The sequence below is a fragment of the Mesoplodon bidens genome (genome assembly GCF_964165515.1).
Source record: "Mesoplodon bidens genome assembly, contig: HAP1_SCAFFOLD_211, whole genome shotgun sequence".
Taxonomy (NCBI): Eukaryota; Metazoa; Chordata; class Mammalia; order Artiodactyla; family Ziphiidae; genus Mesoplodon; species Mesoplodon bidens.
Genome location: NW_027672297.1, coordinates 284,317 through 311,854, shown reverse-complemented (window position 1 = coordinate 311,854; position 27,538 = coordinate 284,317). Strand labels below are relative to the sequence as shown.

The 27,538-nt window shown below is 49.3% G+C and overlaps 1 protein-coding gene and 1 long non-coding RNA gene across 2 annotated transcripts; both read right to left on the bottom strand.

The window, feature by feature from the left end:
- Positions 1-230: 230 nt before the first annotated feature.
- On the bottom strand, positions 231-6,535 carry LOC308610373. Its single transcript, XR_014014527.1, has 3 exons — positions 6,481-6,535; positions 1,433-1,599; positions 231-282 (listed from the first exon to the last, which is right to left on the bottom strand). It is a non-coding gene; the product is annotated as an uncharacterized lncRNA (long non-coding RNA).
- A 104-nt stretch (positions 6,536-6,639) lies between these two features.
- Positions 6,640-16,375, bottom strand: LOC308610383 (BCL-6 corepressor-like; the record flags this gene model as incomplete). The annotated part of the gene is made up of 4 exons (XM_081259539.1): positions 15,784-16,375; positions 14,414-14,600; positions 8,597-8,757; positions 6,640-6,666 (listed from the first exon to the last, which is right to left on the bottom strand). The coding sequence occupies exons 1-4, from the start codon at positions 16,261-16,263 to the stop codon at positions 6,640-6,642; spliced, it is 855 nt and encodes a 284-aa protein (XP_081115665.1). The 5' UTR covers positions 16,264-16,375.
- Positions 16,376-27,538: the final 11,163 nt, after the last annotated feature.

The window sequence follows — 27,538 nt, the reverse complement described above, 5'->3', positions numbered from 1 at the left end:
TAACGTTGGGCCGCTTTTCCCAGTAAAGGGTCACTTAGAGTAAACGGGGGGGTGGGGGTAGGGGGAACCCAGGTGAAAGGCTGTGAAGTCACCGTCTAGATGCTTGAACAAGACCGTGTCTTGACCTCTGCCGTACCTGTTAAGAACTTCTCCAGAAGTTCGCTGTGGTTCACTTTCTTGATGGTTCTACCTGAGTATGTAGCCAGGGTAGGAACAGCACCGTAGGAGAGGAGCAAGTGGACAATTTCGAGATGATCATTCTTGACAGCATCGTGGAGAGGCCTAGGAGAGGTGCGGGGGACTACACCCGTGCACGCGACGCTTGCTTCTAAGGACACGGGGCAAAATCGAGCGTGTACGGCCAAGCCTCGTAGGCGCGCTATTTCACCGAGGAGGTGAGTGTACGGTCGCTGCGACAAATTACTCTGTTATTTCAACACATAACCCTTTACGGGACAGGTGAAGGGACCATCTCAGGCCTAATTCTTCAATGCAAATCTCTCTTAATGCATGGCCCAAGGAGGAACTCAGGCCTAGATGAAAACGTTTCCAATGAACTTAAATAGTGACAGACTGTAAGAAGGTAACGTACGGAGGGGTGGGGGGAAGAATCCCAGCATCACGGAAGCAGATACGACAAGCCATTGTTATACCATTACAAACAAAACCCAAAAAGTGCAGTTTGTCAAAGAAACTGGGGGCAAAGTGGAACCTCTCCTGAAACCAACTTGGAGATGAGTGATCAACCCTCTCGCCCAGAAGCAGTCGACAGGCAGGGCGAGTTCTCAGGAGGATACAGAGTCCTCCTGCCCGTGTCCGCTGGGGTCAGGAACACTGTCCGCAGTCCCATCCAGAAAGGATGCGATTTGGAAACCACGAACCACCAAATACCTTACAGTTTTGCTAATGTTATGACCGTCAGGAAAGCCCCAGTGCCCTGCCTCGTGGTGGCATCCCAGGTACAACCAGGAAGATGCTTGGGCTGACTCAGACCTGGGCCTCTGGCCAATAAACCGAGGTCAAGGACAGAGTGGGGGCCAGGCCCGGGGATGTGGGTGGACACGGCAGGTCCTATCAAGCCAGTTGCCACTGGACCTGTCTGTACTCCTGCAACTTTCAACTCACATATATGTTCAAGAGTGAGATTCAACAGACGCTGGTGAAGAGTCCAGGGTCTTAAAAGAGAACACCCCTGATTATTCATGCAGGCTCAACATTTTCAGGGACCTCTGTCCATAAGAGTGTCACAGAGTTTTAAAGTTCTATGTAAATTTGCCAGAAAGATCTGTCCGATTCCATTCTAGAGGACTCCACCACCAGTGTGCTTACATGGCACTCACTCTCCATCTTTCCTTCTGGGGTTCCCCGCACACCCTGAGAACCACTGCCTATGCCCCAGCAGGGCCAGACCAAGAGCAAGACCGCCACTGACCCGGTTCCATCCTGGGCACTGCAGTTGACATCGGCGCCATATTCAAGGAGGTGTCGTACGATGTTGAGCCAACCTCTTGCACAAGCCTCGTGCAGGGCACAGTAACCCGCGTTGTCGCGGTGGTTCACATCACAAATCTTGTTCTGCAGGCAGTACAAGACCACTTCCTACGGGGAGAGGAGAGGAGAGGAGATACTATCAGTCAACCATACAGTGAACCTTGTAAGGGTGACCTCCCCATAGCTTGGCGGTGCCCACTTTCAAAGGCATACATCCTTGGGGCCAAAAGCCCACCATAGCGCGGGCAGGCGGCAGGCATCCTGGTCGGGGGTGAGAGTGTGTGAGAAGGGCTTGGAGATGCAGACAGTGTTGTCTAAGGCTCTGCTGCACCAGTGGCCTGGCCATGGGCAAGTTACCCTTGAACTTCTCCAAGCTTCCACAGGGCTGCTGAGAGGACGCATTCGGATAGCGATGAAAGCCCTCAGCCCAGGGGCCGACGTGACCAGTACAGAAGTGTCACAGCTGCTAACATCTTAGATGACACACTGCCAAGCACAGACCATTCTCACTTGATGGGTCTGTTCAGTCAGTGGCAGTGGACGATAACACAAGTTTAGATAAAAGTATGGATGACCAACACTTAAAGAGAGCTTAAATCAGCCAGAGAACATTCCCCAGCTTAGAGAAGCAGGGACACACAGGTCAGCTACATCCTCGCGCCCCCTGTTAAGACCCCAAATCAGAACCTGGGCCTCAGATGCTCTTGTCTGTACGTTAAGTAGAGTTAAAGAGAAGCTCTCTCCCTCCATCCTCGAGGAATGACACAAAATGCCTCCAATAACCCCACCCTCTATTTTGCCTCACTCCACCCTCTCGGGGCAGAATCAGTCTAATATTCTCATATTTACTCAAGTTAATGACAGGAACCTGATACACCACAGGCTGCAACCTCCACATTTCAAGAATCAAATAAAACATTCACCCCCGCCCCCGGAGATGTTCTGTGTCAACACTGTGCATTAGAATCACTGTTATTAACCTTATTTCTTTGGCTTGTTAAAATATTAATATGAACCACTCCCAGTAAGCAGAGCAGGAACTTATTCAATGTTTTATTACCTTAAGAAAGTTTTCAGACACATCGAAAGCATTTGCCACCAGAAAACACATTATACTGTTTATACTGGGTAAGTCGTGCCCAGCAGAGAGCCGTCAGGTTCTGAGAGCTGGGAGTAGGCAGAACGTGCATGTGGCCCAACACATGGTCTGCTGGGTAAGGGGGGATGGGATGGGGTCAGAACAGGCCTCCTTGTGACATCTCTCAGGTAACTCATCTGTTAAACCTAAAACGGGGGTCATTCTAGCCGCCCATAAGTGCGAGATGGGTTCTGTAAAACCTTTTATGCCCTTTGGAGGACACGCCAATCAAAGGTGACCACTCACTTGGGAGCGAACTAGAATGTTCCATTTGCTTACCACGTGAACCTAATGGGGCATGCTGGCAAACCTGGCCATTGGTGCCCTGTTACTTCAGGTCACTGCAGCAGCTCCCTTCCAAAACAAGAGGAGGAAGAGAAAAGGCACGCCCACGAATGCATTTCTCCGTTTACATCCCAACCTGCCAGAAAGCCCACAATCCTCTGGGCTCCCAGGCCACCTGCCCCGAGCCCTGGTATCCAGGATACCGCATGAAGCTGCTGCTCTTTTAGCAGGCCCTCACTAGCCAGACTTGAGTGGACGGCTGCAAGCTAATGAGTTGTGTGCGCCAGCCACGGAGAGGCCCTGTCACGTGGCTCTGGGATCAGGTCTGAACGCCACCAACTGCTGTGCACACATCAATTTACTCAACCCAGGGTTTATTTGCTGTGACAATCATGGCCTTCACCTGGAAACCTTCATCACTACTAGGGCAGATTCAAGGGTACCTAGAAATGAAAGGCCGTCCAAGCTGGTGGGTAAGTCAACTCTCTTCTCCTGGAAGATGGCAGCAAAGGCAGCAGTAGCCCCACGGCCAGGTCAGACTTTTTGCCACGGGCTGTCCTAACTCAACCACGTTGATCCCACTGTTTACACAGTGCTTCTCATTCCCCAGATGAGGACGTCTTCTGTCACCCACAGGAACCCAGGAGCTACCAGGAAAGGAAGGTAGTACTATCCTCATTCAACACTTGGAAACTGAGGCCCAGAGATATTAAACCCCAAGTTCAATTAACATGAAGTACTAGACCTAAAACTCAGGTCTTTGGTACCTGGTCAGCTGGGAAGATTCAAAAGGCCCAAGAGGGCCCCAGTTAGAGGGATGCAATCCAGCTGTGACCAGCACCCCACAGGCCTTCTCTGTTGGGGGTCAAGTGGGCTAACTACACTCTCCTAGCTAAGAGGGTGATGGCCTCTAAATGGATGGCAACCGTCGCCACCAGCACTTTCTCTAACTGAAAGGTGAAGAGGCGGGGCGAGTCTGTCGACGCAACACATTCCTTGGTTTATTTTCTCCGCTAGAAATAAACGGGAGTGTCTGAAGGGCAGCCCAGCCATTCCAGAGCAAAGTCAAACTGCTTTTGTAGGACAGCTCTCTGTTCAGCGGCTATAAGCCGAATGCCACTACCCGCAAAATGTAACCATAAAGGCCATAAGCCCGACGTTGTGAGTTAATTAAATGCCTCATTAACTTTTTAAAAAACATGACTTATTCAATTCATAGAAAATTTAACCATCACCGCTAAAGGCACAAGCATGTGGTTGCACACTAGCGTTTTAGCCTAAGAAATAGAAGCCTTTTTCCCAGGAGGGAGAGTTTGAGGTCTTTGGCCACGCAAGTGATCTATTTAACGCGGATCTGAAGCCAGAGTGTGTTTCTAAACTTCCAGAACCACATTATCATGACATAAGGCTCAGACAGCCTTTATACTGCACATGGTATCTTTGGCTAAGCAGAAGAAAATAACCAAGAATGCTGAAGACAAAACTTCAGGAAAACCCTCCCAAACCACACCCTTATCTGCTTAAGCAAACTGTCCTTCAATTTAAAAGGTTGAAGCTGCCACATCTCCCAACTGGGCCATCATCCCAACATTTAAAATTCTGCCCAGAGAAATCCCAGAAAGTTGGATTCAAAGTTGAAAGCGTTCATCTACTTGTCACAATGTTCAGCATCAACACTGGTGATGTGTGGAATCTACATATTGAAATTTACATTTGAAGAAAAAAACAAATCCGACCGTAAACATTCCCAAGGCTTCCTGTGCAATCAAAGGCCAGGTAGCCTAAAAAAGGATGGATCAAGTGCCCCTTGGTCCAGGCCTCAGAGCCACCAAACCAAAATGGAAACTGTCTTAGAGGACCAACGAGGGTCTTTTGACCTCTCTGGTCCCAAAGGGAGGCTGCTGGAAATGATGCCAAGCTCACAGGTGGGGCTCGGAGCCCCGCCCTCCACGGCGGGTGCAGCAGCACCCCGCCCCCCCATCTCCAGCATTTGCTGGAAGCGGGAGTCTACTTTCTCAACCCTAACCCAAAAGTTGGGGTTAGGGGTCTCCCCCCGACCTCCAGCGTTTGCTGGAAGCAAGGAGACTATCTTCTCAACCACGGGGGGGTCTAGCTCAACACTATGTGCAACATCTGCTCTGTCCTCCTAGGCGCCCGCTCTCAGCTCTTGGGAAACCAAATGGGTGCTCCTTGGACTTCACCTGCAAGTAACTGCGCTAACTACCAGAAAGTGCTCTCTAGCTAATGGAGAGGTCTCCAAGAGACGTGTAGATATAAACAACAGCACATTCAACCCACAACAACAACAACAAAACACCCCAAACTAAGCATAGCCCTAGTGCTTCCAACTTCCCACCCACAGTCATGCCTTAAGGCCAAGGCAGGCACACTTCCAAGGGCTCACGGCACTATGGACCGGGGTGGGGGGACACGACGGGAGACGGGGGACAGGGGCACAGAGCTGGCTGAGGGTGTGGGCGCCAGGGCTCCGGGCCAGCCTGGGTCCTGCCACCCCAGTGCTCAGCCACACCTCCACGCTCAGCCTGCTGAACCGCGTTTTACTGTCACCATTCAACTCCCAGAGGGCTGATGCCAGCACAGAAAAATGCCTTTGCCCTGTGGGCTATTACATCACAATTGCTACTGACAAGTATGGTGGGGGAACTGCACAGGGCATGGAGAGTCATCTGTCTCACAGAGGTTTTGAACTGTAAAAAGGGCAATTCCAGTGTGAGCCAGTCTTGCTGAGGAGCGTGGTGGGCTGTGGAGCACTGCTGGATTGCTACCTGTACGGGTATCAGCTAACCCCTCTGAGGCTCAGTTTCCTCATCCGAGAGTGGGCTAGTACGCGTTACTCCCAAGTGAACATGTTAAAAGGGTGAAAGGAGTTACTACAGATCACACAGGCTTAGGCAGATATCAGCTATCTTTCTATGTTGCTCTAGCAATAGAGGCCATCACTGTCATCAGCCGTGCTGGGTTGGGATACAGCAGTGTGGACAGGGAGTTTTGTGCAAGGCTCAAGCCCTGCTCCCCGCCCATCAGCCCTCGGCTCCCGTGCCCTCTCAGAAAGAGACTGCTCAGGTCTGCCCCACTCCCACCCCTACTCTGCACAGACACTTCCCACCCGCTACCCCACAGGGGCATCACTCTGCCCCAAACAGCACAAGTTAGTAGAGCTAATAACTACTCTCCTACTCTCCTTCTTGCTATTCAGAATCCAAAAGGGCTCATTAAAATTCCCCTGGTCGCCAAGCCCTGGGTTAGGTCAGATTTTATATCAGAGATAAGTGAGCCAGACTGGCCGAAGCAGCCTGCCTGCCTGAACGGGAACGGAACATCAGAGAGGCCTGCCTTTCTTTTCACACCACGACTGAACAAGCCACCAAAGAGCCCACAGTGTGAGCGGGAGCCAACGCAAACACCCTGCTGGAACACCCAGCCCAGCCCGCCACGTGGAGGGGGCTGGGCTCTGAGACCCGCCCCCCATCCCCAGACAGTGTGTCCCCCACCCAAGGAGCAGCAGCCGGTGGATCCTGATCCGGGGCACCCACAAGGATGCTCACCTCGTAGCCAAGCCGGGAGGCCTGCTGTAGGAGGGTCTCGCCCGCGTTCTTATTGACAATAAGTCTCCGCGCTTCCGGTGGCATCGGGCGGGACTGGGTGGTCTCTGGAGGGGAGCTTGACCATGTCAGCTGCGAGGCCTGGGAAGCTGGTAACAATTGCTACAAACAGTCCAAGGCCTTCTGGTCCTGCTTGGCCGGCGAAAGATCATAGCCGGAACTGGGCTCAGGCCGCTTTCAAAATCTCCGGACGGTCACCTATCACGAAACCAGGCAGCGCACACATTTCAGGCTGTCCTTCCTCCACCCGCCTGGTTCGCCTCCTCCCTGAGTTACAAACCTGAGTGGAGGAAAGCACTTTTCCTCCTCTCAGTCTGGGGGAGGCGGGGCGCGAGGAAGGGGTTGCATTTTTACTAGCTGGAAACTTCACCACCACCCAGGAGACACGTCCCCTAGGAAGGGGCAGGGACGTTTTGGGGGGAGGGGTTCAGGAAAAGGAAAGCTTTGTCCCCAGAAGCAGAGAAGCAGGCAGGCGGGATGTGCCTGCATGGGCCCGGGGGGCGGGGGAGAGCCAGGGGCAAGAGGTACCTTGCCATCCGCATTGTCCACCTAGGAGTCCCCTGGCAGCGGCAAGCCCCGCCTGGGCTCCTGAGGGATCAAATGCTTGGTTTTGCACAGTCGCTTCCCGGATGGTTTCTCGCTGTTGTCGGTGTATTTCTGCGGCAGGGGCGAAGGCTGCCAATCCATTTCTTCGTCCATGCACAGCACATCTGTCAGGGGGAGAAGCAGCGGGCGTTACACAGTTGTAGCCGGTGAGGAAAGAAAAGCCCATTGTTAGCACTGATCGTTGGAGCAGCTTCAGTTTTTAAAGATATACCAATTATGTTTTCAAAGCGCTAATATGTTAATCATCCCACATTCAACCGGCAAATAGGCTAACCCACGAAACGCCAAATGGCAAGTCGCTTCAAAGGGCCGCAAGAGAGGGCAGAAGCCAGCCCTTCGTGCGCTCCCGTCCCCACCCGTGGGGGGCCTGGGTGCTCGGGACAGGGCGACTGGGGACAGCCTGAGGCTGGAATGAGGGCACTGACAAGCGCCCGGGGTCACCCAAGACTTCCCTTCCTGCCCAGCCGCGGGCTGGGTGATGAGGAGCAGCCCAGGAAGTCGAGCTCCCGCCTCACTGTCCATTCCATAAGGAAGTGTGCAGGCTGAAAGGACCTCAGGAAGAAAACTCCCCACTCGCCACACGCTACTCTTGTCAACTTGGATGGCGCTCAGGTCCCCTCCAGGGCCGTTTCCCACAGAGGGCGGGTGATCCACCCTCCAGGAGCGCCCCCCGCCCCGTGCGTATCCTTGTTCATTGTCACTGCATTTAAGGGACTCCTCCAACCAGCTGCTGTTGCTTTTGGCCTCTGCCCTTTTCCTGCCAGGTTTCTCTTCGGAGATGCTATTGCCCTGGGGGGTGACCGCAGGCTGAACCGCCTGGATCACTTCCTTCCTGCCCTGCCGGCCAGGTTTGCTCTCTGCTCCCGCCGTTCTCTAAGGTGCAGCAAGCGGCGCTGCTTTCTGGGATGGAGCCCTGTTAATTCAATGCACACCTCAGGTTGGTCAGCTCACTATAATGTGGCTCTTCTAAGTGGTTAGAGGAACTGTTTGTCATTTCCCTCTCAGGCCAGTCAGCTAATGGAGAAATAACTACAAATTAATGAAGAAGCCCCCCGGGGCGGGGGTGGTGGTGCGGGGAACAAACTGTCTTACACATCACTAACAGGGGTGGGGGAGGGGAGGGGTGTGGTCACTGTGTTGGCTGGAACTTGTCACCAAGTCTCGGGAGGGGGTCTATTTGCCTTTGGCCACCTTTGGGCTCCAGCCCCGCCACCTGGCTTTGGGGGGGTGGGGGGTGGGATGGGGGTGGGGGGTGGGGAGGTGTGAGTGGCTCCCCCCAGGGATCCAGGGTGGGACTGGAACTTTCCACTGCTCCGCTCCAGGACTTCCGTAGGGTGCCCTGCGGGCCCGAAGCCAAACCGAGCTCACCTTTGGAGACCCGTCTCCGCTTGGCTTTCAGCAGAGAGTCCTCCGGGAGCACAGTGGTCTCAGTGTGGTTCCTATTGCCAGACACCTTGCGCTTTCTGTTCAGCCGGAGGGTGGGGCTGCGTGACGCGTCCGGGGCCGCCTGGTCGGCGGGGGACTCTCTGGGGGGCTCCGTGTCCATATCCTCAGGAAGATCACTGTCTTCTGGGGCTTCAAAGCGGTCAGGTTTGCTTCCATCATAACACTCCCCTAGGGGAGGGGAGACAACCCGGAAAGGAGGGAACAAAGGTCACCAGGAGCAGGCAGGACCCCCACGCCCAAGGCAATCTGCTACCAACAGACCACCCCCCTTTGGAGACCAGGGGCCTCACACGCCGGAAGCACAAAACCCTCAGAAAGACGTCCCAAAGGAAGGACAGCTGAACACAACCAGCAAAGAAAGCAGAAAATGAGGCGCGTAGCCCACTCACAATCCATCCTTCAAGGGTCAAGGTGAGGCATCTACACCATCCGTCTATAGGCATGTGAGATCACTCCCTAACTGCTTAACTCTCCAAGGTGGCTTACTTTTAAAGGGGGGGTGAGTGACCTCACAGTAAGATCCAACCAATCAGGGCAGAGCTACAACGGGGGGTGAGTGACCTCACAGTAAGATCCAACCAATCAGGGCAGAGCTACAAATGACTATGGAAACAGCTGCTAGTCAACAAAAAAGGCTGATGTCATCAAGAGACCAAATAGCCCCCAACTGCCATCTACACAGACATAGCACCAATGTTCACTTGGGTCAGCAGGGGCGAGGGTGAAGAAAAAGGGTAGGGAAAGAATGGTGGGAGGCTGGGAAGCTGGGGAGACCAAGGCAAGAGGAGCCTGGCAAAGGGAAAGGAAAGGCTTCCTGGTGCACACACAAGGGTCAAGGGCAATTTCAAAGAACTCAACCAGATTGCTACAAGTCCGTCTGTCCTCTTTCCACACCCGTGGGGGGAAAGCATTTCACTGCCATCGAGGGGCTGCTCCTATTTCCTGTCTAGGAAGAAGGCCCACAGTGACACCAGTCACCCACCTGGCACGTCTCCACGCCTTCCTTCCCAGGCAACAAGCATCTAAGGACATTTCAAAGACAAGACTCCAACCCCCTTCGTGGGGGTGGGGTGGGGGGGTGCGGCGGGCAGGGCTGAAGTACTCACACCTCAGCTCCGCCTGTGTTGCTCCTGCCCCTCTGCTCAATCTAGCATCCACTTAGGGCTTTTCCTCCAATCACCCCAGCCTAACATCACTCCTCACTTTTGCTCTAGCCAAAGAAACAGTTCAACTGCTTTGCTAGTCACATTGTTTCTAACACACAAATAATTCCATAATGATCACTGTGCTGTTAAAGAGTTCCCCGAAGATGACCCTGTGTCCATCACCGGCCGGGGGTGGGGGTGGGTGTATGAGTTTGGTATTTCGTTAACACCTGAGCTAAGCTCCCACAGCCCGTTTTTCTAGATGAAATCATGGACACACCCCTCACATGCTGCTCGCATTCCTCCTCCTCTCCCTAGACCACTTCAAGTATCACTCCCACTTCTGCTCAGCAGGCTGGTCCCCTGATCAGCCTCTCTTGGGAGCATTCCCAGCATTTAATGGCAGCCAGTTGTGGGGATGAACCTCACCCTGGCCTGGGCTAGCCTGACCTGTGTTCTCAAGGGTGGAACACACTTAGCTTTTCTCCAAGGGTATCCCAAGGTGGGAGAGATCCCCATCTAGTCTTGCCGGAATGGTGGAATCACCCCAACCGCGAGGGTCTCCTGCCATGGCAGCAGGAGAAACCCCAAACTCCTGGCCTGTGCTTACGGGTGATGCAGCCCAGGCTACCGCAGGCCCGGTGAAGACGGCGTGCTGCAACTCTCACTCGGGCTGCTCTGTGACCCTCTTAAACACTCGGGCAGGAATGGCGCCGCTTTACAACTCGGCCCCCTTCACTTGTAAAGTGGGAATGTTGGGTTTCCTTGGTGGCGCAGTGGTTGAGAGTCCGCCTGCCGATGCAGGGGACACGGGTTCGTGCCCCGGTCTGGGAAGATCCCACATGCCGCGGAGCGGCTGGGCCCGTGAGCCATGGCCGCTGGGCCTGCGCGTCCGGAGCCTGTGCTCCGCAACGGGAGAGGCCACAACAGTGAGAGGCACGCATACCGCAAAAAAAAAAAAAAAGTGGGAATGTTACTGCTAGCCTCCCTCCAGGGTGGGCTTCATAATCACGGGCCAGGCTCAGCACAGAGAAAGGCTGGAAAAATCCCTTTAACCAAAAGATGCCAAGACTTTCAGACCAGCCTGAATCTCAGGCCTGAAACGTAGGAAATTTTAAGAGGTGAGCCCTGCTGGTTACACCATTGGACTTCTCTGGTCCAATCAGCCTTCCCTAAAAGCTCCGTGGGAGGGGATCCATGGAGGGATGGAAGGGCTACCTTAAGAACCCCCATGTCCAAGTTGAAAGTTTCTTTTTCCAAACTAGGTCCATCCACCCTTCCCCCAACCCCAGAGCCTTTTAGGGCAAAGATCTCAATTCCCCTCAGCTAAGGCCCCCCAAGACCTTACGCTAGTGTGACCTTACCCAGGCCAGTAATAACCCTGAAGGACACCCACCCCGACTGCCCAAGATGCCCATGGCCACCAGCTATGGGGTAGAGGCTCCGTGTCACTTGGAGCTTCTCAAAGACTGTTCTAACCACGACCCACACGAGGATGACCCTTGAGGGCAAAAGAGATGGGGAGATAAATAGATGCACGGGGATCCTAACCATCAGGCTTTGCCATCATTGCTACTTTTGGCCCTTCTAAAAGTGGGAAGCCATGTGCCCTTGGTCACCCAGTCTAAGCAAGATGTGAACGTGGTCCCTGCAGCATGGTCTTATGACTCACAGCACATATATCCCAAATTCATTATGGTTGTACCATAGCATCACCTCACAGAAGCATCACCACAGCAACATTTACAAGTCACTGTGGCAACAAAGCACCCTCACCACTGTTGAGCCATGCCCAGTGAGGCCTAAACAAGGTGAGAGGGTTCTGAGTCGCTGCAAGGCTCCCCAGGATTAAAATCCCCTTCTCTGTAGCTTAAGTATAATAGCACCTCCAGTCAGGGCTAACCTTGTTCAAAGTCACACCCGCTACACAAGGAGTGCAGGGGATCTCTGTTCCAAAGTAGTTTACAAACGTGCAGGTGCTCAGCTGGAAGAGAAGTTCCCTGAGCAAAGAAGTTTCATGAAGCCCCTTGACTGAGGCTTCCTCCAGCTCCTGGCCAGGCACTGCCACTGAGCAGGACCTAGGCCTGTCCCAGCCAAGTGGTTCGCAAGGGAGATGGTTACTCCAAGTTTGAGAAGGAAGGGACCAATGCCTCCTTGCCCCGCCCCATCTTCAAATGCCACTGAGGGTTCCTAGTGATGAACTTCCAAGTCTGAGGAACCTCCAAACTCATTTGGTGAACTTCCAAAATAAAAATTTCACTCAGCCACCCATGTGATCATAAAGAATAAATGAGTATCTCGGCCACTGTGTTTTCAAGTTAATTCCTTTTTTTAAACAACCCCTAGCAACAAGATGCACCCGCGCCAGGACAACCAGGGCCGTGCAAACAGCACCCACCACCTTAGAAGCTCCTGGGCCCTCCATGGGTAGGGGCTGCCTCAGAAGGGGGAAGGCATCTTGAAGGCGTCCTGGACCCTCTCTGGGACCCATGCCCGCCCCAAATCCCCGCCCCAGCTCCCATGTGCTCACAGCTCGGCTCTCGGCCACACCGACACCCATGAGAAGGACCTGAGCCCATATCAGCTGAAGACGTGATGGCCCAAGAACAAGAAGGCCCGTTCATATCCAGCTGAATGGAATGAACACCTGCTGGGCCTTGGACGTGGAGGCTGCAGTAAGAACAGTGGCCCCTTCAGGTGACCTTTCCTGACCAGCTATTTACAAACCCCACGTCTCTACAAGACAGAGGGTGGGTGGGGAACCCACCTCCATTGCCCCAACCTTTCAAACGGAGCCCCTCACCTTCCCCAACCCTTCTCCTGCCCTCCCATGGTGGCGATTCATGGCTCACTGGGCCACGTCCCGGGTGCTCCAGGAAGAGACCCGTCGGTCGGTCTGAGATTGGAGGCAGGCGGTGGGGGGAGGGGGCTTTCGGAATCATCTGGGGCTCAGGCCCTGCTCCCCATCAGCCACACCGAGTTCTCGTCTCCACGGTCAGCAGGAAAGACTGGGAAGGACGCACACTAACGTCTCTGGGAAGAAGGGTGGGTGAGGCCACTGAGACATGAAGGGCAGCGGCCACCCTGGGTTTGGCCACGTTGCTGGAGAAAAGGGCGAGAAGACTCGAGGCCGGTTAACTGCCCGCTCCCTTCCTCCAGCCTCCCTCACCATCCACCCGCAACAGGCACATTCCCTCCTCAGAAAAGTGCATCCCCGTGAACTTGGCCTTGCCCACTTTTACCACATCTCTCTGAGAAACTTCCCTAGGAGCTGAGTTATGAGGCCACTCAGGAGGGTAAGGGCTGCGTGTCAGCTGTGAGCACAGGCAAGGAGGGAGGCCTTCTTGCTGCTTCACTCCAGGGTGGCCTGGACCCTCCGTTTTTCATTCCAATCCCGAGGGGGAGGAGCTCGGAATCGTCTACTCCAGGCACATCAAGAGCCCCATCCCTCGGGTAAGGCCGCCACTGACTAGCCCCAGAAATCCCCTTCTACGGGAGCCACGTGGGACACACCGGTCCCGGTGTGGCTTACCCAGAACCCTGGCCACAGGCCTTTGTCTGACCCCAAAGATGAGCTGGGGGAGGGCAGTGCTCCAAGCAGCAGAGAGAAGCACACGCTGCTGCTGACCACAATTTTCCCGAACTGCATCAGGCACCCACGACCTAAGCGTGCGGGCCAACGCCGACCCTACGACTGGGTCCAAGGGCCTGGGCCTCCCAAACGTGCCCACCACCCCCGACTGTCCCGTCTCAGGAGGATTGCACGCCCACCCTGTCCTCGACGTTCACCTAGGTGCCCTCACTCACCATCACCGGTGAGGTTTCTGGGGTCCGGAGCAGGCTGCAGGCCACAGGCCACAAGCACGCACACTGAAGAAAGCGGGAGAAAGACCTCCACTTGCTGCCAACGCATCTCATTAGCCCAGGAAGTCTCGAGGGCAAAGCCCGAAGTCAACCCCAGTGGGGGAGCAGCTGAGGGGACCGCAGAGTGTGACTCGAGGCCAACACGAGCTTTCTCTCCAGTTCGGCCTCCAGAACAGAACACAGCCGTCTGGTGGGAAGAACGGCCTCGCTGATCCCACGGCCTGGGAGCGTGGTGTCAGCTCCTCATGGCTGCAAACGAGCCTCCACAGAACACAATGATGCTCATCTCTCTGGGGCCTTCATCAGCCCTCATCGCACGTGAACGAAACCTCTGCCTCTGGAGGGAGAGTCCGAGTACTCTCCACTCCCTCCCACAGGAGACTGTCACTCTGGAGGGTCTGGCTCTGGCTGCAAGTGTCATCCCACTGCTACCAAAAACCCGTGTCCGTACCTGCTACACAACAGAACACATACCTGCTACGCCGGAGGTCCTGCACTGCCATTCCTCTGCTCTACTGTATCAGACTATTACTAACTACAGGACTAGCATTGCTCCGGAAAAAGGAGACGCGTGCCAGGGAACAGCATTTCATAGGTGCTTCACTCCTGGATGCCGCAACGCTCAAAAGGACAACCAGCCTTGCAATCCACAGCTGGGAAGGGTGGCCAGAGCAGCCCGTTCTCCGAACAGCCAGCACCCAGACGCTGGGCCGTCGGAAGCGTACTGCTTCCTCTCACCTCCCTCGGCACTGGGAGCGGAACCGCCCCGTTCCCACCGACGTGGTACCACACGCGAGCCGCCTGGGTTCACTTACATCTCTCACTGTCGTTCTGGTCGGCAATGGCCTCCTCCGGGGTGACCGACTTTGGCTTTTTGTCCTGACTTCCTTTCAGCCTTTCCCAGTCAGCGGGGCTGAATTTGCGCACCTCGGAGTCTTTGGTCGTGGGGTGGCCACCTTCTCGCTCTTTCATCTCCAACTCTGAGAAGCGCATCACTGCACGCTACAAAGAGAACGGAGATGGAAAAAAGACACACCTTACCACCAAAGCTATTTCACTGCCCTTACCTTAAAGGAAAGTATCTTCAAAGAAAAGTTTGCCCAAAACCAACCACAATTTATGATACAACTGAGATATTTTAAAATTGAACGATAAAACGTAAGAGTGTCTATGTGTAACTAGTCACACACTCTTTATTCGTAAAGCCATACGTATGTAGAGATATATGTGGTGTGTATATATAGCCATACATACACTGTGGCATACAGACAGACATTCTCTTTTGAAGGTAAATAAAACAAAACAAAAACACAACGCAAAGAAAGCGAAACAAAAACACAACAGAAAAGAAAACAAATGCACAGTGAATAAAGACGACCATGGCCCACAAACTTCCCTTTGTATATTTGGAAATGAAATTTAACTCAAAAGGTTTATGGAAGATTCTAGTAATAAAAATTTGAAGAATTGACCTCACAGTAAGCAGCGGGTAGACATAAAATACTGTCCTCTTGTAATCCTTCCATCTATGTAATTAAAATGGGCACTCAATGGATCATTTAGATAACTTCAGCCATTTTTATAAGCATAAACCAATTTTTTTCTTAACATTGCAAAACAATTTGGCTTTATTTGTGTTTTAATTAAAAGTAAAATATCTTAAGGAAATTCCTATACAACATCTATCATTCACTAGCAAGTTAAATACATACTCTATCCCATTAAGCAAGGTTTGTGTTTTTGTTTTGTTTGTTTGTTTGTTTTTTGGGTGGAAAAAAAAATTGCACGAATCTCACAGACATGCGGCCGCTACACACCTCCACCAAGTATCACGTAAGGCATTCTAAGCAGCGCTTTTAGGTATATTTGTTAACGTACAGTAACGGCAGAGAAATCAAAGCGATTGATAGGTAAATGTCATGCAGTCTTTTAGACATCCTTCGCAATAATTAAAACTTCCGTTATCAGCATTCGAGTGGAGTTCGCTTAAAATCTACAGAATAACTTAAAGTATCCACTTACGTCCCCTTACTGGACACATTTCAAACATTTAAATTATCCTAAGCTTCATTAACCAAATCAGCCCAGTGTCCTGCCCTATCATACCCCCGGCCCCCTCCTCTTCACACATTAAAAAAACCTGACAACTGGTCAGGCTCCTGAAATTCGGGTGGTGGGGGCTCACCTGCAATGCCCGCTCCTCCCGACTGAGCTGACGGGAGTCTGCGTACAGTCCGGTAGCGACACACTTGAACCGGTCACCCACGTAACCAGCGGAGTTTGCGATTCTCTTTGCCAGCTTAGATGGCTTCGGGTTCAGAACTTTGCCATCGGTTGATCCTGCCTCGTCAGCTCCGTCTTTGGTGTAGGTGGGGGTGACGTCCACACTCGGTGGGGCACTGCCCACGCAAAATGGTTTGGGATCCTCTTGGGTTTTCCCGAACGTGACCGCAGAGCCGTCGCTCCCCAGGGTCGGCTCCAGGAATGCAGTCGAGACCGGCGTCACCAGGTTCTCCTTGTTGGTTACCGCTGGAACATTCTCCTTGCTTAAGCCGGAAACTGGCTGGCCCGGAGCCTGTTTGAAAGTATAGGCTTCGTGGAAGTCACTGATGCACCCCAACTCCTCTCTCAGGGCAATGAAATCCCGGTGTGGCTGTAGGGCCATATTTTACTTTTTTATTTTTTAATATATGTTCACATGTTTCCATAAAGGATCCAAGGTGGCCCATAACGTAAGGACACACAATATTAGCTTTAAAAAAACATGGAAAAAAAAAAAAAAAAAAAAGGGAAATCATGATCCTGGAAATGGGTTGCATCCTTTTAAGGGGTGAGAATAACAGAATGAGTGAGCCAAAGATTTGGGAAAGGATCTCACATTTCCAAACGTCCAAATCTTAAAATTGCACCAAGTGGGAATGTAGCTGTGGCAGTATTAACCTGAGAGAGCTCTATGATCGTTGTCTTTACTCATCACTTGGTTGCAAGGTTATAAATGACAGGGTAAGTGAAGGAGGGCAAGTAGACAGATAAGAGTCATTTCCTGATTCTCAAAAGAAGGGGCATCACCTAGGGAAGGGGACTGCAAAATCCTACAGGAATCCTCTTCATATACTAAATTTTCTAGGTGGCAAAAGTATCTCCTTTGACCCTAGCAGCCAGATGGAACTTAGAAAAGTAGTGAAAAGCTACTCAACTGAATGCAAGTCATATGACTAGGAGCATGTCAGTGAAAAGTTCAAGGGAAGATGCTGTGGAAGAGCAGTTCACCTTGTGGTTGAGCGTCCTCAGAACGTGCAATGGGAGGTGCAGTACCTGCTCTGTCTCACAGGGACCCTCCAACCTCTAAACGCATCTTTCCTGGGAAGCTGAATTCAAAAAGTCAATTTTAAAAAAAGATAGGGCTTCCCTGGTGGCGCAGTGGTTGAGAGTCCGCCTGCCGATGCAGGGGACACGGGTTCGTGCCCCGGTCCGGGAAGATCCCACATGCCGCGGAGCGGCTGGGCCCGTGAGCCACGGCCGCCGAGCCTGCGCGTCCGGAGCCTGTGCTCCGCAATGGGAGAGGCCACAACAGTGAGAGGCCCGCGTACCACAATAAATAAATAAATAAATAAATAAATTTAAAAAAGATAAAAGTCTCTAGTAGAGAAATTGTATCAGAGCCTAGTATTAAGAGCTGTAGAGCCACAAGTTTCCCATGATACGGCCTTAGCAGAGGCTGTTAAGGCAGTGACAGAAAATTTGTACCGAGGGAAATAGCAGAAGAGTTTGCCTACAATTCACGAAAATGCTCCCTGCAATTGGCCTGAAGGAAATCAGCAAAATTTGTAACAGCTTGTGTATTTGTATGCGGGATGGAGAACGAGTTTAATTTTTTAATTGCTCTGAATTATCACGTAAGATTCAGAAGATGCTCTCTCTGCCTAGAAGCCACCCCACTGGGATAACTATGCCTACGGAGTGCCTTTGCCTATGACTCCTACTTGCTAACAGACTGGCAGCCTGGCCCCAGGGCCTGGTCGCTGCTCCCAGTGCAATGGTGGATATGGTGTCAACAGTTGCAAAATCAAAGCCCCTTACATCCTCTCCATGCCTCGGTCCCACCCCCCACCCCACTCACCATTGATGTTCAGGAAGGGGAAGGTGTCCTGGATGGGAACGTGGTGCTGTGACTGGTCCAGCTCACCTTCCTCATCTTCTTCATCCACACCATTATCTTTCTCATCCCAAGGAGCAGATCCAGTGGATCCTACCCGAGAAACACACACACACACACACAAAGGTCAAAAGTGAGGCGCTCACGTTGCACTGTCATCCCTGCAGCTGACCCACTGTTCAAGCTAGGCACTGCCAGCACAGAGGTTCCTTGGGTTCAGTGTGCACCCTCAATGCCAAAGAGTGGGAACCAAGGGTGTTCACCCCACTCCCAGCTCCTCCTACGGAGCCCCAGTGCAAGCTCTCATCCCCTCCCCTATCCAGGAGCTGCAGACCCTACTCCCTTCTCCTAGAAACCTTTTAATTCCTACTCTAAACCCCTTTCTACACATTCGCATCCCTTCTAAGGACCCAAGGAGCACAGCTTCTCTCCTTTATAAGCTTACTGTGAAGACAGACCCTTCCCTCATGGCAGAGCCTCACTAGATTCACTGGAGGTCAAGTCTAAATTATCTGGCTCTTAGTCGGAACTGGCTCAACATTGAGTAAATATAGGGATCAGGTGGTATTCTCCTAGGAAAAATACCATACAAATTAAATGATCACTTACCCATCATTTATAAAGAGAACTTAATAGCCTTCATAATGTCATGGCAATTGATTCTTAGAACAGCCTTTGAAATACGCAGGAAAGATGAGAACCCAGATTTTATAGTGGAAGAAGCTGAGGCTCAAAATGTTGAATGACTTGATTCAATGTCCCACAAGTAGTGAAATAGAAAGACCGAGGTTTATAACTCAGACCTTCTAAGTTTTAAGCCCTCCTTCTTCTAAACTACCTGGCCTCTGTTCTCAGTGTTGAGTCCCAAGAGAAGTTATTTTTTATAGAACTCAATACCCCCTCTTCTTTCTAATGCTTTACTGTTCCACTGGGTGGGCAGGAAGACTGTGCTGAGTTTATATCTTTTGTTCTCTGGGTTCTTTCTAGGGACAGCATTTCTTGCTTTATTTACCAGTCTTCAACTTTGTAAGCGAGGCGACTTTCAAGTCGACTATCGCTTTAAGGGTCCAGCCCGGAACCTGGCACACTGTCCACCTTCTCCCCAGCAGCTGGGGCCTCACCTGGGTTAATGATAGAGCCCTGGGGCTGGGGGATGTCACACACTTGATATATCTTCACTGGGTTCATGGGCACCTCCTTGGTGCCGTCGTACATCAGGTTGAATTCCCTGCTCTTGTTGAGCGCACAGCGGAGCTGGGCCTTCCATTTAGCTGGGTCGGGGTCGTCCACCCCTTCCTGGTACTTCCCCTGTCTCCACAGCCCAGGCCTGAGGGATAGGAAACTGCAGTGAGTGCCTGATTGTTGCCCAGAAACACTGGAAAGTGTGCCCGCCCTCCCTCGTACAGACACAGATACACACAGCCCTGCCTGACCGCCCCATCACCCCAACTCCAATTTACAGAGACTGCAGCAGAAAACACCACGCTGGGGACGAGGCAAGGCAGGGCCTGAGACAAATTCAGCCAAATGCAAATACAGTATTTTAAAAAGATGAGTCTCATCTCAAGTGCTTGTGCCAGCATCATCTGTCAAGACTACAATGGCCTTAATGAAGGGTTAAAAATAAAGAAAAATCTGGAACACGTATACACCAAAATACTAATGGCAACTTTTGGATAGCAAGACTTCAGGTAATTTTGTTTTGTTTTGTTTGCCTTATTTGTTTTTCACATGAATTGCTTATATAATAAGAAGAGAAAGGGAGGTGGCGTATGATATGAAGAATTTAGGCTTGCAGATCCCTCTCCCTTCAGTCTTTAACCTGATGCACAAATAACTGTTGAAACCAAGTACCTTTAGGAGTAGCAGCCCATAGGAGGGCAGGAAGCACGCTCTGGGGGTCCAGCTGGCCTCAGTGCGAGGCTGAGGGCCTCAAGTCCTAATAAACTCACACCCCTGCCTTTCCCTGCTTCCTCAAACTCCCACATTGGGAACATTTTGCTGGGAACACCAGTGGCTGGTGGCCTGGGCCAAAACCAGTGTGGCCCCGCCTCTCTGGTTTTCAATTTCCAGGTCTAACAGGCATCTATGTGTCTGTTCACGGGATATCAGCCCTCCCCCACTGTTAACGTATCTCAGATGTCTACACTTTCTTCAGGGCTGTGACGTATGTGCTGGTGCAGAAAAGGGGGATGTCTTTTGCAGAGGACTCAAGATCAAGAGAACGAGATGGACCGGCCAGACTGCTCCCACTTGATGTTAGGAAGATAAGGTGGCCATGCAGTTAGAATTCTGCAGGGGAACATAGCCTATAGAGTCTATGGGTTTGCGGATCCACAACTTTTATTTTTTCAGTAATGCCAACCAAGCTCGTAAGAGACTGACATATAATCCAGAATGCCAGTCTACTCGTTTTCAAAGGGGGATAAAGCTGGTCAGTGACCAGCATGGTTAAGTCCAATAACCTGGACATAACCATGTATGATCTCAACCAGTAACTCCTGTGTCTGGTTTCTAATGACAATTCCAAGAACATAAGACCCACTCAACCTTTAAATCCAAATTTTCACATGACTCCAAAGCTAAATGGAAATGATTTGATATTGAACTCTAAATCTGCATTATCTAGACTATCTCTTACCCAGTTGGGTAACCCAGAAGCGACAGTAAAAGGCTCCTGCTTTCCCAAAAATCACAGGGCGTAAAGATGAAAAGCACTGGAAAGGCAAGACCCCCAGTGAATTTGCAAAGCTGCTTTTGTGTCTTTTTCTTTTTGACCTTGAAGCCAGGAGAAATTCTAAAAATACAAATGTATTAATTTTTAAAACTTGACTTTACTGAATATTGTTCAGATCCCCAAGCCTACAAAAATAATTTTATTTTTTTAAAAATGCTCCCTCTTCAGACTATACTACAAAGCTACAGTAATCAAGACAGTGTGGTACTGGCACAAAAACAGAAAGATAGATCAATGGAACAGGATAGAAAGCCCAGAGATAAACCCACGCACATATGCTCAACTTATCTTTGATAAAGGAGGCAGGAATGTACAGTGGAGAAAGGAAAGCCTCTTCAATAAGTGGTGCTGGGAAAACTGGACAGGGACATGTAGAAGTATGAGACTAGATCATTCCCTAATACAATACACAAAAATAAGCTCAAAATGGATTAAAGACCTAAATATAAGGCCAGAAACTATCAAACTCTTAGAGGAAAACATAGGCAGAACACTCTATGACATAAATCACAGCAAGATCCTTTTGGACCCACCTCCTAGAGAAAAGGAAATAAAAACAAAGATAAACAAATGGGACCGAATGAAACTTCAAAGCTTTTGCACAGCAAAGGAAACCATAAACAAGACCAAAAGACAACCCTCAGAATGGGAGAAAATATTTGCAAATGAAGCAACTGACAAAGGATTAATCTCCAAAATTTATAAACAGCTCATGCAGCTCAATAGCAAAAAAACAAACAACCCAATCCAAAAATGGGCAGAAGACTTAAATAGGCATTTCTCCAAAGAAGATATACAGACTGCCAACAAACACATGAAAGAATGCTCAACATCATTAATCATTAGAGAAATGCAAATCAAAACTACAATGAGATATCATCTCACACCAGTCAGAGTGGCCATCATCAAGAAATCTAGAAACAATAAATGCTGGAGAGGGTGTGGAGAAAAGGGAACACTCTTGCACTGCTGGTGGGAATGTGAATTGGTACAGCCACTATGGAGAACAGTATGGAGGTTCCTTAAAAAACTAAAAATAGAACTACCATATGACCCAGCAATCCCACTACTAGGCATATACCCTGAGAAAACCATAATTCAAAAAGAGACATGTACCAAAATGTTCATTGCAGCTCTATTCACAATAGCCCGGAGATGGAAATAACCTAAGTGTCCATCATCGGATGAATGGATAAAGAAGATGTGGCACATATATACAACAGAATATTACTCAGCCATAAAAAGAAACGAAACTGAGCTATTTGTAATGAGGTGGATAGACCTAGAGTCTGTCATACAGTGTGAAGTAAGTCAGAAAGAGAAAGACAAATACTGTATGCTAACACATATATATGGAATTTTTAAAAAATGTCATGAAGAACCTAGGGGTAAAACGGGAATAAAGACACAAACCTACTTGAGAATGGACTTGAGGATATGGGGAGGGGGAAGGGTAAGCTGTGACAAAGCGAAAGAGAGGCATGGACATACATACACTACCAAATGTAAGGTAGATAGATAGTGGGAAGCAGCCGCAGAGCACAGGGAGATCAGCTCGGTGCTTTGTGACCGCCTGGAGGGGTGGGATGGGGAGGGTGGGAGGGAGGGAGATGCATGAGGAAGGGATGTGGGAACAGATGTATATGTGTAACTGATTCACTTTGTTATAAAGCAGAAACTAATAAAAATAAATAAATAAATAAATAAATAAATAAAATACAAAAAATACAAAAATAAAAATGCTCCCTGCCTCAAAGGAGTTTACAATCCCTTAAAGGAGACAGATGAGTCAATAGATCAGAAATATAGATACTATGTAACACCAGTAAAACTGCCTAATCCATAAAGAGTCGGGGGGTAGGTATGGTTGGCTAAGTTTATCAGAATTTATGATTCTAGGGCTGAATCTTGAACATGGGTAGAAGTTAACCAGGTGAGAAGCGTGGGTCACGATACTCTAAGCAGAAGAAGCTTTATGGGCAAAGGCAGAGGCTGAAAAGCACAGTGCTTAGGGGACCTACAAGCAGTTCAGCTTGCGTGGAGGCAGCATGAGATGAAAGTCTGGGCTTGTAAGTAGGAACCATGCCAAGGAGTTTGGACCTGATTCTTAGAACACCGAGAACCACTGAGAGAGTTAAGCAGGTTGTGATGGGATCAGATTTAAGTTTTAGAAAGAACCCTCTAGCTGCAGGACTGAAAAGGGTTTAGAGGGAGGCAAGGCATGAAGATAACACATAGTCTCTATATAATCCATATAATAGTGTCACTAGGGTCTGAACTAAGGAGGTGGCAGTGGGATAGAGGATACAGGTAACGAAGGAGCCGTTAAAGACGCTGACTTGACAAAGCTTGATGAGGAACTGATTCCTTGAAGAAGATGAGAGAGAAATCAAGGATGATTCCCTGGTTTAGGGTTTGGGAGACTGGGTGGGGGGTGATGCTGGCCACTGAGATAGGAGCAGGTTTAGAAAGATGATTTCCCTTTGGAAATGTCGGAGTTCAAATGCCTGTGGAAGGCCTAGGGGAGAAGGCCCAGCATGCCCAGGGCAGTTTTTTATCCCCACTCACCTCTCACATCACCTGAGGGACTCTCCCTGCCTGCCTCCAGCCTGGAAGAAGGTCCACCAGATTACTGACGTCTCTGCCCTGTGGGCAAGGACCAATTTCTTTTCATTTCTGTATCCCTGCTCAGGCTTTAGCACACAGTAGGTCAATGTGTATTTGTTGAATTGCCTCAAATTTACAGAAATACACTTCTTGGGGAATGAATAAGTTGCTATTACGGATGGAAGACCAGGAAAACAGCTATGAGCAGAAGGCCAAGGAGACACTGCAGAAAGTGCTGGAGGAGAAAATGCGTGCACAACAGCAACTGCAGAGCAAACAGGTGTGGGGATGCTCCATAATCCTTGGGGCTGGGAACCCTGGGGCAGTCTGGGTGGCAAGGGAGCCAGCTGCACAACTCCCTGGAACCCCCAAGGCACCACCCTCTCCTCTGATCTCCCTCAGCGGTCCCTGGCCCTGGCCGAGCACAAGTGTGAAGAGTGGAAGAGCCAGTACGAGAGTCACCCCCAGCATGCAACTGTCCCCTACCCTGCCAGCCCAGTAATCATGAATGCCGTCTTCCTTCTCTTTTTTACAATGTGGTACATATGGATTTTTTTTTGAATGAGATTTAACCAGCTTTTAAACCTTTCTTCTTTCTAACAATATCAGTACTCTCTGACTCTCCAAATGCGCCTTTTCAAGTTGATTTAATTTATGGAAAAATCACCCTTCATACTTTCCCTTTCTTTTTTAAACCTCCCCATGGTAGTGTAATGTAGTAGAAGGAGATTTGGCCTGGGAGTTTGGACACCAGGGTTCTAGCTGCAGTAACCCACAGTTACACACGTTATATTATTAAAGAAAAAAGTAACTTACAGAAATGTATGAGGCCATTATGCACATACACACAAATATATATTCACTCATATATCCATAAAAAAGTAGTCTGGAAGGTTCTATAAAATGTTAAAGGTGTTCATCCCACGGGGGAGGAGATATACGTTAACTATATTACCCTCTTAAAATTTTACAGTAAATATATATTACTTTTATAATTTAAAAAGCCAAACTTTTCATTTTTAAAAACCTAAAACATGAAAGAAAACTGGAAAACCAACAAAATTAAAACAATCCCTAAGTCTGAGGCAACGATTTTTTTATCCGAGTCCAAGTGATGAATGAAAATACTAAGAATGGTGTGTGACACCTTAAAGTATAGAAAAAAATACAGTAAGGCAAGTAGGCATTAAGATAATAGAACATAAAAAGTTACCCAGATATATTCAGACAATGGACTACTATTCCAGTAATAAAAAGAAATGAATTACTAATATGAGCTACACGGATGAGTCACAACAACATGAGGAGCCAAAGAAGCCACGTGCAAAAGGGTACTTGTTGTATGCTTCCATTCATATGAATTTCTAGAATAGGAAACACTAATACATAGTGAAAGAAAGCATGTCAGTGGTTGCCTGATGCCAGGCCTGGGAAACTGACTGTAAAAGGACAAGAAGGAACTTTTTGCAGGTATTGGAAGTGTTCTGTATCTTGACTTTGGCGACGACAATATAGATATACACATTTGTCAAGACTTATCAAATTACATGCTTAAAACGGGTACACCTCGTTGAATGTAATTCATACTTCAATAAAGTTGATTTTAAAGTTAAATTAAAAAGTCACCTATGGGGACTTCCCTGGTGGCACAGTGGTTAAGAATTCGCCTGCTAATGCAGGGGACGTGGTTTCAAGCCCTAGTCTGGGAAGATCCCACATGCCGCCGAGCAACTAAGCCCGTGCGCCACAACTACAGAGCCTGTGCTCTAGAGCCCGTGAGCCACAACTACTGAGCCCGTGTGCCACAACTACCGAAGCCCACGTGCCTAGAGCCCATGCTCCACAACAAGAGAAGCCACCACAGTGAGAAGCCGGCGCACTGCAACAAAGACACAATGCAGCCAAAAATAAATTAATTAATAATAATTTTTAAAAAAATAGTCACCTAGACGTCTGAGTGAGACAGAGTTCCTTTAAGCTTTCAGTCCCAGCTCTTCTCTGAAGCCTCCCCTCATCTACCCTGGCAGCATGTGACCACTTTGCATCTCTTTAACACCTTATATTTATCGGTTCCATTCAGATTTGATGCTTGAAAAGTTTTGTATATTTTATGTCTATCTTCCATTCAACTTGGTTCCTCTAAGGCAGGAACAATCATCTCTTTCATAAATTGAGACCATTACAAAAACAGAATTATGTTCCCTTTCCTCTCAATCAGGGGAATTTGAAGTAGGATTGATGAAATCCTGGAAATCATAAGCAAAAATGTCATTTCTGCATTTTTATGGCCACAGGGTCCTGTTTTCATCAGATTCTTGAAGATATCACAGAGCCCAACAATGTTAAGAATCTCTGCTTTGAATCCATGTGCTTTCACCCAGCTCTGTGGTACAAGGCACCCTGCCCCTGGGGCAATCTGTCTGTGGTCCCTGCAAAGATGATAAACCCACATCAAAGACACTCACTCTTCTGCATGTCAGTGGACTCCACTGCCAGCTCTTCCTCCACAATGACGTCACTATCGCCATCTTCAAGATTCATTTCTGTCTCATCTAGAACACTGTCTTCTTCCTCTTCCTCCTCCTCATCTTCCTTGGAGACATCCTTTAATGTGGCAAGTAGTCTGTTGTAACCAGAAACTTGTTCTGGTTCACTCTATGCTTCACTTTCAGAACTTGAAGTATCTATAAACTCTCCGACTAAAAGGAAAATGGGGATTTTAAAAACAAAAATTATACTGTTCTTGTTGCTACCCCACGACTATCATCAGGCCCACAGTGGAACCAAGTTCAGACTTTTCTAGATAAAAACTAGCTTTTCTGCAAATATGCAGTCGTATCTATTCAACCAGACCGAGCACCAAATTTGTTTCAAACAGCTAATCTAGCTATGATTCTAGAAGCGCTTCCTCTTCTTTGAACTGCTCATGTTCCACATGGGAAGACAGCAAACTAAACACATGGAGCTTTAGGTTATAAGGTGATCTAACCTATGTGTCAGACATTTGGCACCTTTAAAGGAGCAACAGGAAAACTTACAACAAAAAAGTGTACTTTATTTCTGAGTCTGTGGTAATGAAATAAGACCTTTGATGATTTTGCACTCTACTTTATGTTAAGCAAACATGACATTCCATCTTAGGATTCACCAAGAGCCCTCTGGTAAGCCTCCTTAACAGGTTCTAACAGGCTAATCTCTCAGGACAGTTTCATACTCTATACTGTATTAGTTATCACAATGGCATTTTAACAGACATCTGCACTTAAAACTAAGCAATATTACTAAAGTATAGCTTACAACTAAAATCAAAGAGAGTGGAAATGTAGCCAAACTTTACTACCATATATAATCTTAAAAGTAACAGTCCAGGGGGCCTCCCTGGTGGCGCAGTGGTTGAGAGTCCGCCTGCCGATGCAGGGGATACGGGTTCGTGCCCCGGTCTGGGAGGATCCCATGTGCCGCGGAGCGGCTGGGCCCGTGAGCCGTGGCCGCTGGGCCTGCGCGTCCGGAGCCTCTGCTCCGCAACGGGAGAGGCCACAACAGTGAGAGGCCCGCATACCACAAAAAAAGAAAAAAAAAAAAAAAAGGTGAAAAAAAAAAAGTAACAGTCCAGAATCTACTATCATAAAGAAGGTATAAAGCATTACCAGTTGACAAGTCTGTGGTTTTGCTTCCTTTCTGGAAACCCTGAGAAGAAACAGGCAATGTTAAACTTTAACTACTAGTAGGTAGCAATTACGAAAAGTCTAATGATACAACTTTAAATGAACATGGCAGACTATACCGTTATAAATACATTATATCTATTGTCAAGTAAAAACTCCATATGCATTTGGACAGGTTTTGGAAGGATATGCCAAATAGATAATAAGAGACGAATGAAAAAGTCTAACAAGACCACATGACAAATACTACAGTCACACAGTAACAGGCTCTCATCCAAAAGACGGGAAATTTTGGCAAATAAAAGCCCTCGGGGTTCACCTTTTCTAGCAGATTTCTTAAGTAGACTATCCCTCTAACTGTTGATAAAGCAGCCCAAAGGGGTGGGATGAGCACTAAGATCATAACTGAGAGTCTGGACACTTAGAGAGGAACCCACAACTACCCAAACATTAGTTTCCTCATGGTCATTGAATAGATAGGTGATGTCGAGGGTCCCAAGCAATTCTTTTTTTATTTTTTTTAACTTATTTATTTATTTTTGCCTGCTATGGGTCTTCGTTGCTGCGCCCGGGCTTTCTCTAGTTGCGGCGAGAGGTGGCTTCTCTTGTTGCGGAGCAGGGGCTCTAGGCTCGCGGGCATCAGTAGTTGCACCAACCTGGCTCAGTAGTTGTGGCTCGCGGGCTCTAGAGTGCAGGCTCAATAGTTGTGGCGCACGGGCTTACTTGCACCGCGGCATGTGGGATCTTCCCGGACCAGGGCTCGAACCCCTGTCCC